Here is an 11,550-nt window from a genome sequence, read left to right on the forward strand (position 1 = left end):
CATTCTTCAGTGAGGCTGTGCAGTGGCTTTAAGTCGCTGTGGAGCTTCCTTACATTGACCACACTCATGTTTTGTGGGTTTGACATAGATCAAACCTAAATGCAGGTCTGGTTGTTTTCCATTGTATCTAAAGCGAAACCACATAGGTATAAAACAGAAAACTTCACCCCCGCTCTCTCAGTCAAATTGGAGCACGCTGAGAAGACACAAGTGAGTATCATTTGTTATTGGAACTATACCAAAGATTCTGGACTACATAGACTCTATAATATATATAATATTATAATATTATAATATTATAATAAGGCAGTGTAATGTATAAATAAAAATATCTAAAAGAATATCTAAAAATATTTTTTAACCATTTAATTCTGATTTTCATCATTTATGTGTAAATATTTTTTATTCTTAAGCCTTCACTTACCATATGTAAAAATGAAATGTACTTAAAATGTCTCATGTAAACCCTGATAGTATCATTTACTCAGAAAATCTCAGAAAACTGATTGCCTTATTTTATCTTAGTAACAAATAGGTACAAAAGATTAAGTAAACAGTAATAATCCAACCAATTCAATCAAGGGTCTCTTAAGTTCTGTTAACTAGCTTACTAACTTAGTAATGATTACTCTTAAAACATTAGCAATATTACATCCAATATTTGAGTAAGTAACACCACTTTTTACCTAGTCCCCGAAGGGCTGACCAGGTTTTGTATTCACTGTGTGTCTGTGTGTGTGTGTGTCTGTGTGTCTATCCACCCCCAACAATTCCGCCATTTATGGACCGATTGTCACCAAATTTGGTACATGTGTCAAGCCCCCTTGCTCGATGCTGCAAAAAAAGTTTGGTGACAATCCAAGGTCATTTGAGGTCACACGGGTCAATTGAAAGGTCATGCCATTATAAACGACAGGCAAGCTGGCTTCTGTGGTGATGAACTGGCCCCACCGATGCCTCATGGGGGACCAGGTTGCTATCTCTGATTGCACCTCTTTACATTTAGGTTACTCTGATTATTTTAGTACTGTAAACTAATGATATATTACTAGTGGTAACTTAAACCCTTAAGATAATGATTACTAAGTTGTTTTTTTCTAGTAATGTTAATGTCTAAAGGAAAGTTGTAGGGGCGTTTTCACACCGCTGGTTCGATTATTTGGTCCGCAACAGGCAATAAGATGGTTATTATGTAGCTTATAGACTCCAGTGTTGTCTGGTTTTACACCGGGAAACGAACCAAAATTGGTCCAATTGATGTGCCTCTATTTCCCGGGAGAACACCGGTATCTCCAATTACCAATACCAATGTTCCCTGTTAATACCACGAGCTGTGCTCACCTCTAGTTACCATTATGAACTCATAAAACCGCAGCATGTAGCTATAACTTTGTATGCAGCTCACTGCACATCAGCCCGCAGCAGAATCACTGAGTTCGAGCAACAAAACTGTGTATATTCTTAATTACATATTTCTTCCCCAATTTCACAGTTTGTGTCAGCACTTCATGCCACGATGTTTCTTCTCATCATCAGTGTTCATCTGTTGTTCTTCACTCATGATTCCCATCAGCACTGCACAGATGGAAATCCCAAAGAGTGTCTGGAGGCTGATTTTGCTCCTGGGACTAATTTGGGAGGAGAAGGATTTGACATCACAAAAATGGAGCAAAAAGGAGCGTATGTGATTGATATGAAACAGTGGAAGCGTAAAGATAAGACTTGTACCCTGTGTTCAAACCCGTATTTGGAAAATAAAAAGCAAAAGCTGCCTCTGTCTGTGGTGGACTGGAGAGCAAAGCACTCATGCAGCGCCAAAGTGAACGGACAGCTCCATAAGTCCAGTGAGTCTCTGGTTAGCTCAAGCAAAGCGTCCATCGAAAACAACTGGAAAAGCAGCTTGGACGTCTCTGTGGGAGCTAAAAGTGGTCAGTTAACGTTAGCTGGTACACGCTCTAAAATGGCTGAATATTCCATGGAGAAAAGCAAAGATGACAAATACAGCTTCTCCAGTCAGAGCATGTCATGCGAGTACTACAGGTGAACTTAAAGCTTTTATAATTAACCACAAATAAAGATAAGTGTACTATTAGGAATGCTTTTGTGTTATGTGTTATGTATTTCCATTTTCAGATACCGGCTCTCCGCAGCCCCAAAAATGCACCGTGAATTCCGTAAAGCAATAAATCAACTTCCCAAAGCCTACAATGCTAACACCAAAGGACAGTTTTATGGACTGATTGAAAAGTTTGGTACTCACTACATTACTAAGGTAATAACAATGTCTGTTAATATATCATAAGCTTTAACATAAATAAAGTAAATGTTTTAGGAAATGTGCACTAATTGACTTTACCACTGGAGGGTCCACAACCTGCTTGTCTCCATGGAGATGTTATTTATTTGCCTAGAATGTTTCATAATATAACTGAATGTATTTATTGCCATGGACACATGCAGCTGATTTCACCAGGCCAATTCACATGTCAGATTTTGTCACTGGGAGATGTTCTAGCCACCTGTGACCCCAAACAGAACTAAGAGGAGGATAAATTAATTCTCATAGTCAAGCATGCTTTCAGACAGTAGAATGAAGCAAAAATAGCAGAGGATACCTGTCTCCCCCAACAATAATGAAAAGAGTTAGTTGTGTGTTTCAGGTGCACATTGGGGGCAGTGTGAAGTCAGTGACCAGTATCCGTGAGTGTGAGGCCAGTCTGCAGGGTCTCAGTGTGGAGGAGGTGCAGGCCTGTCTGGAGGTTGAGGCATCTGCCAGCTACGGCCAGTCTCAGGCTCGGTCTGAGGCCAAACACTGCAAGAACAATATCCAGCAGTCAGAAAACAAAGCCTCCTTCTCCAGCTCCTTCAATGACAGGTATGACGTAGAAAGGTGTGTACGCAAGAGAGGAAATGTATCAGGTCCGTCTGTCATTTGATTATTTCCCTAGCCAAGATCACATGTGGTTTTATAATGTTTGACAAAGACTAACCAGTCAGATAAATGCAGGATCCCTTCATGTTAAAATAAATGTGGCTGCTTATATATATATATATATATATATATATATATATATATATATATATATATATATATATATATATATATATATATATATATATATATATATATATATGTATATGTATGTATGTATATGTATATATATATGTATATATGTATATGTATATATATGTGTATATATATATATATATATATATATATATATATATATATATATATATATATATATATATATATATATATATATATATATATATATATATATATATATATAATATAAGGACTGAGAAACTCTCTCAGAATCAAAAGGCAAAACACAACTCTATCTGAGATCAAAGGAGTTAGACATTTCTGTCTGAATGAATATTCAACATTTGAGAGACACGTGACACAAATTATGTCCCAAATAAGGGTCTGTTATTTATGGTCTGGTTCCAGACTCTTCTGCATTTTAACAAAAAGTTGAAGGGAATGTCTGGAGATTATGGGTGCCAACCAATTAAACTAACTTGTTAGCACAGATGAACAGTTTGTACAGTGCTTTGAGGACCAGTCAAGATCATATGTAAATGCACATGTTTTGTGTGTTTTCCAGGTTCACAGAGATTAGAGGTGGTCACACCACAGAGCCCGACTTGCTGTTCTCTGCAGATAAAGAGCCTTCGGCCTACAAAGACTGGCTCAGCACGCTGCCCCACCACCCAGACATCATCTCATACTCCCTGGACCCTCTGCACCTGCTGCTGCCCTCCAAGAGCCCCTCCCACTCCAACCTGCGCTCTGCCATCAGCCACTACATCCTGGAGAGAGGCCTGTGGAAGAACTGCAGCACCCCCTGTCCCGCCGGAGTCAGAACAGACCCTCGGGACCCCTGTGTCTGCCAGTGTCACAACAACGCAGGAGTAAACCAAGACTGCTGCCCCACTCAGAGAGGTCTGGCCCGGGTGATCATCACTGTGCAGAAGGCTACAGACCTCTGGGGGGACACCACCACAGCCACAGATGCCTATGTAAAAGTCTACAAAGGAAAGACATTGTGGAGGTCACAAATCATCTCAAACAATAACAACCCTTACTTTCATTACGTCGCCGACTGGGGCAACGTAAATCTTTTAACAGAGAATAAAGTTAGATTTGAAGTGTGGGATGAGGACAATAAATGGGACGATGACCTTTTGGGAGAGTGTAGCCGTGATCTTACGGCTGGGGTCAAACAAGATGTGTGCAATCTACAACATGGCCGACTGTTTGTCAAGTGGCAGGTGCAGTGTGCGCCGAACCTTACCGGAGACCTCTGTAAAGATTACAAACCTATGCCCATCAGTCCCACTCTGAAGGGCTGGTTCAAGTCCCGTAACACCCATCCCGTTCCCAAGGCCCTGCTGCTGCAATGGGGAGTGGCCATGAACGGGTCAGAGAACAACCAAACCAGAGTCTGAGGAAAAAGGTTAAAATTTGAGATTAAATATAATCTTAAAATATATTATTTGCCTTTTGTGTCAATATAACAAGACACCTGGTCAGCCAAGACTTTTCCTACACTATTGATACTTTGCAGTGATATCACTCTGAGGGTGTTTTACGTGTAACCTATGTGTATCTCTATGGTGGAATGTTCAGCAGTTTCAGGAGTCTGTGATTAATAAGCACATTCATAGGTGTTTGATTTTCAACAAAAGGTGAAAGTAACAGAAAAACTGTTAGTTAATGCTAGTCAACTTGTGACTGTAATTTCACATGAGAAAGCACACATCAGCTCACTTGCTGTAGCATCAAGTCAGCCCTTTCTGGTCAGATAACGTTAAAATAAAGCTCTGATTAAAGTCTAATAGAGTTTCTGACAGTTAGCATCACACCCTGTGGTAATAGTACTTTTCCAATGCTGTAAGGTATTAAAAAGATCAATTGTTTAGTTCAACTGTACTTAACTTTCTCTTAATTGTACATAACTTGCAATAATATTAAAATGCACATGCTATTTACCATACTTTTGTACAAATGTGGTATTAATATTTCAAAACGACTAAGTATTTCTCCATTAAAGCCCCAGCCCTTTCCACTTCACAGAAATGATCTCTGTGGTGGTTCATTCTTCAGTGCCTGGAAATGGTAGTCATAGTTTCAAATTCATTCACAGCTGCTGTCAGACCACCAGTGCAACTATATGAGGCGGAAGTAGTCAGCCTAACCACTGTCCTATCTTTATTTTTTATCTTTTGTTTTTAAAAAGCCCCTGCTCTCCTAGTAAACACCCCTAAACCAAACCATATAAATTTAACATTCCCTCCCACTGGCATTATAGACCTAGAGAATGGGCACTGGGGGTGAGTACTTAATATTATTAATGAACATTTCTTAAAGAATAATTAAGTTTCCAATTAAATGTATTACCAAATGTAGAGTCTGTACAAAGGTATTAGTAGGATAATTTCAGTAGAGATAGTACCAGTAAAAAAAACAACAACGAAAGAAATGTAACTTTGGGTACTCTCACACTCTCAAGTATTTGATAGTGGAGTCAATTTTACATTACTTAAAAAGGTAGGTTTGTGTGCCAGCAGGGGCCGTTTTTCTACACTGGGCACCACACTTGAACCACTTTGTCATTAAACCACTGTGTCGCTATTTAAAATGGAAAGTCCCACTTTGTGTTTAACAGAAATTATTTTATTTTGTTCAATTAATTTATGTTTTGGGAAAAGTTTAAGTAAAAGTCAACATATGCAAAAACATGGGGCCCCAATACATATAATGAATTTTATATGTAAAAGATGTCTGGGTCACACATTTGAGAGAGTGCAGAATCCATTTTAGCGAAAATGATGAGAATGAGTTAAACAGAGAGAGCCGCAAAAGGCAGAGAGAACAATTGACCTCCCATGGGAATATGAATTTGTGTAAAACAAGCAGCCACATTGTATTTTAGCATTTGTGCACCTGATCCTCTGTGCATTATATTTGAGGGAACTGGGTGTACAATCTAACTCAAAATACTTATGAATGATTGGCATAGACTTGTACATGTTTTTATTATTATTATTATTGGCCCGAGCCAGTAACGAAGTAACTGGCGAGGGCTATTGATCTTCGCCGGTTTCTTTTTTTTTTTTTTTTTTTTTTTCTTTTTCCCCACATTGAATCGCATTTTTGACCCCCTGAACATGGACGAAAAGTCCCCAAACTGGGGTCCAGATCGATCGGTTCGGCAAAAAATTTGATAAAATGGGCATCGCAACAATGACCCGAGTGACCCGACTCAACAGCGCCACCTAGAATTGGACCCCTATGGGAGTGGGGACAGGCAAAGTTTGTCACAGGGAAACGAAATTCGGGACAGTGATAGAGAACAATGAGACAAGCCAAAAGATGAATTGGAGCATGACCCTATGACGAACAGGAAGTCGGCCATATTGGATCAAACATTCGCTGCCGTTTTGACTTGGGTGTCTACAAAAAGATTCAAGTCCCCGGGGTTTGGTCCAAATGAGCTCAGATTTGACATGTCACATCTACAGACATAAACTCACAGAAGTTGCTAATTTTTTTTGGAATACTCTAGAAGTTGCCAATTTTTTTTTTGGAATACTCCTTACGGTTCGCCCGTAGCACGCTGGCGAAAAACGCCTTCATTTCCTGTTTTTTCGGTGACCTGTCACGGCCACAGGCATTGTCCTAGAGAACTCAAATTCAAATCACAATTGTGTGATCCAGACCTGAATGTAATGAAATATGAAATTTCATAAAAGTGAACTCTATAGCGCCCCCTAGCATAGACATGAAACGTCAACATTATCAGAATTGGACCAAATTCGGGAATTAAATTCTATGCATGATGACAAGCAAAAAAGTCCATTAAGGACATGGGGCATTTTTCACAGTTGGCCAGCAGGGGTGCAAACACCCCCCCCTCCCAAAAATAGTTAAAAATAATTACACACACAGGCTTAGTCCAATCGTGCTGAAATTTTAATCAGTCATGTCTGATTTCGACTTGATTATAATACACTATAAAACATATGAAATGTGAACACTATAGCGCCCCCTAGCATAGACATGAAACGTCAACTTTGTCGGATTTGTACCAAACTCAGGGATTAAATTTTATGCATGATTGTCAACAAAAAAGTATATTACGGATATTGGGCATTTTTCATGGTTGACCAGTAGGGGCGCAATGACTCCTCTGAAACATTTAAAGGTACACTGTGTAATTTCTCTGGTGGACGAGCTGTCGGCCTCGGGAGCTGTCGGAAAGAGAGGGTGGCGTGCCGGGGCGGTCGGGAGTCCCCGGCGGTCGCGTGGGGGGGTGGTGCGCGCCGGGGTGAGGGCCACCATCGCCGCGCGCGGCTTTAATTATTATTATTATTATTATTATTATAGAGAGAACCAAGAGAGGAGTTATTTGTACATGTTTTTAGTTAATTGTGTAAAAAACATTCACATAATATTTTGGAAACCATTATGTATTTTCTGTTATTACATTTGATGATTTTGTACTTTACTATTCTTAATGATGAGCTAAATTAGTATTGTTAACATAATTGTAAAGTGATGTATAATTTTATGCTGCATTCAGGTCCCAGTGTCAAAATCACACCAAACAGCTCTAGTTGGACACCTCTTCATTGAAACTTGCTTGAAACTTGTTGACGTCTGCTGAAATTAGCAGAAAGTTCAGATTTTTTTTACTTTGACGCTCAAGACTCGGACCTGCCTAGAAGCGTGTCCCTCATAGACTTTATATGTAAACCTGATGTTTCTGATGGTCTGAACTCAGTATTAGTGTGTGTGTGTGTTTGCGAGTGTGTGTGAGTGCGTGTGCACCTGCGAAGGGACTGCAGATGGAAAGTAGCAGTAGCTAAATCTGGTCTATAGGTCATCTTTTCTTTTGTGAGAGTAATATATTTGTACATTGAAATAAGAAATAAACAAAACTAAATGCCCACAGCCAAGTTACAGCTCAATATGTGTGTTTGAGCCTGTTATGTGATGCTTTTCTTTGCACACACTCTGCATGTTTCACAGTACAGCTAATCAGAATGGCATATTGGCAACAGATTTATTTAAATATTGTTATGAAAATACTTTTACTTCTAAATGAAATAAAGCCACTAAAAATAAACCTTAGTGAATTTTTATTTGTGAGCCATGTAACAACTCTGCTGAATGCTGAGAAGTCATCTTAATTCCCGCAAATTAAAGTGTTTTAAAATGTAATTGTGAAAAGAAAGGCCTATATAAAAGTACACAAGTCCATTTTTTAATTAGTCAAGTTAATTTTAGTCAATTTTCTCAAACGTGTGTGGTCATTCTACTCAAAATGCCCTTTGTACATTATACTGTTCATTGGTTCTCCCTTATTTTACATACTGTGTTGAAGTGTGGGGGAACACTTACCAATGTACACTTCATCCATTGATTATATTACAGAAACAAGCTCTGTGAATTATAAAAAAGTTAAAGTTGTTTTTTTTTAGAACACACCCATAATCTTTTTATTCAACCCAAGCTCCTAAACATTCCTGCTGTGGTAAAATATAATACACTAGTAAATTTATTCAGAGCATGCAACAATTTGCTACCACGTAATATTCAAAGCTTGTTCAAAATGAGAGAGAGAACTTATAATGTTAGAGGGTATGGACCTTTCAAATTGCCTAATGTTCAAACTACCCATAAAAGTTTCTGTGTGGCTATATGTGGTGTAAAACTCTGGAACAGTCTGGATCCACATCTCAAGCAACGCCAAAATATCCATAAATTCAAGTTGTTATATAAACATATGGTCTGGTCACAGTATATAGAGAAAGGCTCATAATATTAGAACAGTACTTCCTTCTGTAGTGCTGGTTTATGTTTGTTGTTTTCTTACCATTGCTGGTATGTGCTGTCCTTTACATTATTTGTATTTGTTTTCTGTTACCTTTGTCTGTATCCTTAACATTACCATTGTTGGTATGATTATGTTGCATTACCAAGCTCTAACAGTGACTCTTTGCCTGTACTTGTAAATAGTTCATATAGTTTAATTCAAATGTCTGAAAAATGCAATAGATAGCTCATTGTGTTAGATTATGAAGAGTGGGGGTGGGATTAAATAAGTTTTCTTCTTCCCACTCCTTTTTGGGCAAAAACATATATATATTTTTTTGTTGCTGTTTTGTTTATTTTCATTTCTATTATGATTTCACTTATGTTATATGTTCCATTGTATAAGAATGTAAATCTTTACCTGCCCAAAATAAATACTTTTTTTAAAAAAAGAAAAAAAAAAAGTGATACAATGCAATCATGTTTGCCAGGAGTCTATGTCAGTGTTGTGCTTTTTAAAAATAATAAAATAACCAATGGAACAATGGGTAGTTTGGAAGTCAGAGATGAAGTGTTAGCAATATCAACCCTACAGTTTTGCAAATATTTGCGGGCCAAAAGCAAAGCTTTGAAGTAAACCACATGAAGATGCACACATTAGATGAACATTGATAGGGAAGTCACCACATGTTTCTCTCTCAAAGACATTATCTGTATTGCCAGGCTTATAAGAAATGAGTATACATCATTATGTCAATTGATACTTCACAGCTGATGTCATCAAAATTCCCAGGAGGTGAAGCTAACTGGAGGCACTGCTCTGTCGAAAAGATCTGTTCCTCAGGTTAAGACTTTAATCTGAGCTTTGTTTTAACTCAATCTGAGCAGAAACAATTGATTAAATTGTCATTATAACAGAAGAGCGTATTTGTAATATCAAATTAGTCCCTCTCAAATAATATTACAGTCACAAGCTAGCTAGCATTTACCAACAGTTATTTCAATTAGTCACACTGACCCTGTTTAGTGAAAGATGGGACCATGAACTCTGGTATTGATAACAGGCTCGTGAAAACGTGTTGTTCTTGAGTTTTCAGAAAATCTAAAAACTTATGCTGTGTGCATTGTGTCACCATGGTAACTGTTAACCATTCCTCCATAGCATGATGTTACTGCAAAGTATGAATAGATGGTGGGACATGTGCTACATAACAACATTAAACTAAATCTATTTATTTCCAAGGTTAAAAGCAAACCTCCAAAATGCCATTCTTGAAGATCTCCCTGTGGATCGGCCTCCTCCTCTTCCTCCCTCATGGGTCTCATCAGTTCTGCTTCGAAGGGAAACCCGAAGAATGTCTGGAGGCTGATTTTGCTCCTGGGACAGATTTGGGTGGAGAAGGATTTGACGTCACCAAAATGGAGCTAAAAGAATTGTTTGCAATTGATATGAGTCAGTGGGAGCATGAAGACAAAACCTGTACCTTATGTTCAAACCCGTATTTGGAAAATAAAAAGCAGAAGCTGCCTCTGTCTGTGGTGGACTGGAGAGCAAAGCACTCATGTAGCGCCAAAGTGAACAGACAGCTCCATAAAACCAGTGTTTCTCTGCTCACTTCCAGCACCACGTCCATTACAAACAACTGGAAAAACACCTTAGACATTTCAATGGCAGGCAATCGTGCTCAGTTAATGTTAGCAGGTTCACACTCCAAAATAGCCAAATATTCCATGGAGAAAACCAAAACTGACAAGTACGTCTTCTCCAGTCAGAGTATGTCCTGCGAGTACTACAGGTAAATTCCACAATTGTAATGATACTTTTCCAGCTGGTGTTGTCAGCATGATGTTGTCTGTTCCTTAAATTAGACTTTAAAATGAGAAAATGGCCAGTTTTCTTCATCTACATATCATTGTAGCATTTTGTTATGTTAGGCTAATCAACAGTTACAGCCATGCCTCAGGTTTCAGAATTTCCCCACTGATGCACACCTTTGAGTGCACTGGCTTTATGCAATACAAGAGCCACTACATCCTGGAGAGAGGCCTGTGGAAGAACTGTAGCACCCCCTGTCCCGCCGGAGTCAGAACAGACGCCCAAGACCCCTGTGTCTGCCAGTGTCACAACAACACAGGAGTAAATCAGGATTGTTGTCCCACTCAGAGAGGTCTGGCCTGGGTGATCATCACTGTGCAGAGGGCTACAGACCTCTTCGGGGACTGCACCTCAGCCACAGACGGATATGTAAAAGTCTATGTCAACAAGAAAAATATTCATCGTAGTAAAGTCATTCTTAACAATGACAATCCGCAATGGAGAGATGTCATTGACCTGGGGACTATGGACTTATCCAAACAACACGCAGTTAGGTTTGAAGTTTGGGATGAGAACAGCAACTGGAGCAGTGATCTTTTAGGAGAATGCGAAAGAGCCCTCACTTCTGGAGTTAAGGACGAAGTGTGCAGTCTACAACATGGCCAACTGTCTGTGAAATGGCAGGTGCAGTGTGCTCCGAGCCTTACTGGAAATCTCTGTACAGATTACAAACCTACGCCCATGAATCCGAATCTGAAGGGGTGGTTCAAATCCCGTAATGTCCATCCTGTACCTGAGGCCATGCTGAGGGAGTGGGGAGTGTTCAGGCAGGGGCAAGGGAAGGACCAAAGTTACAGTAATGCTTGATTTGTACTTGTAGGGCTGTGCAGTTAATCACATTTTA

At 39.1% G+C, this 11,550-nt stretch overlaps 2 protein-coding genes across 2 annotated transcripts; both read left to right on the forward strand.

Moving 5' to 3' along the window:
- Positions 1–196: 196 nt before the first annotated feature.
- On the forward strand, positions 197–5,001 carry LOC110167786 (perforin-1-like). Its single transcript, XM_020933166.2, has 5 exons — positions 197–210; positions 1,493–2,040; positions 2,134–2,272; positions 2,661–2,875; positions 3,615–5,001. The coding sequence occupies exons 2-5, from the start codon at positions 1,517–1,519 to the stop codon at positions 4,456–4,458; spliced, it is 1,722 nt and encodes a 573-aa protein (XP_020788825.2). The 5' UTR covers positions 197–210; positions 1,493–1,516; the 3' UTR covers positions 4,459–5,001.
- A 322-nt stretch (positions 5,002–5,323) lies between these two features.
- LOC110167747 (perforin-1-like) lies at positions 5,324–11,550 on the forward strand. Its single transcript, XM_055152707.1, has 4 exons — positions 5,324–5,343; positions 10,074–10,626; positions 10,660–10,681; positions 10,713–11,550. The coding sequence occupies exons 2-4, from the start codon at positions 10,094–10,096 to the stop codon at positions 11,511–11,513; spliced, it is 1,356 nt and encodes a 451-aa protein (XP_055008682.1). The 5' UTR covers positions 5,324–5,343; positions 10,074–10,093; the 3' UTR covers positions 11,514–11,550.

This window comes from Boleophthalmus pectinirostris, unplaced genomic scaffold, assembly GCF_026225935.1.
Source record: "Boleophthalmus pectinirostris isolate CB_2022bp ecotype Guang Dong unplaced genomic scaffold, ASM2622593v1 HiC_scaffold_17, whole genome shotgun sequence".
NCBI classification, from domain to species: Eukaryota; Metazoa; Chordata; class Actinopteri; order Gobiiformes; family Gobiidae; genus Boleophthalmus; species Boleophthalmus pectinirostris.

What these genes read in the sequence shown, in the direction of transcription:
- LOC110167786 (XM_020933166.2), top strand. Translation starts at nt 1,517, where the DNA reads ATGTTTCTTCTCATCATCAGTGTTCATCTGTTGTTCTTCACTCATGAT. An exon ending in ATGTCATGCGAGTACTACAG is followed by an intron (nt 2,041 to 2,133) that starts GTGAACTTAAAG and finishes TTCCATTTTCAG; the next exon opens with ATACCGGCTCTCCGCAGCCC. An exon ending in TCCAGCTCCTTCAATGACAG is followed by an intron (nt 2,876 to 3,614) that starts GTATGACGTAGA and finishes TGTGTTTTCCAG; the next exon opens with GTTCACAGAGATTAGAGGTG.
- LOC110167747 (XM_055152707.1), top strand. Translation starts at nt 10,094, where the DNA reads ATGCCATTCTTGAAGATCTCCCTGTGGATCGGCCTCCTCCTCTTCCTC. An exon ending in ATGTCCTGCGAGTACTACAG is followed by an intron (nt 10,627 to 10,659) that starts GTAAATTCCACA and finishes ATACTTTTCCAG; the next exon opens with CTGGTGTTGTCAGCATGATG. An exon ending in GGTGTTGTCAGCATGATGTT is followed by an intron (nt 10,682 to 10,712) that starts GTCTGTTCCTTA and finishes CTTTAAAATGAG; the next exon opens with AAAATGGCCAGTTTTCTTCA.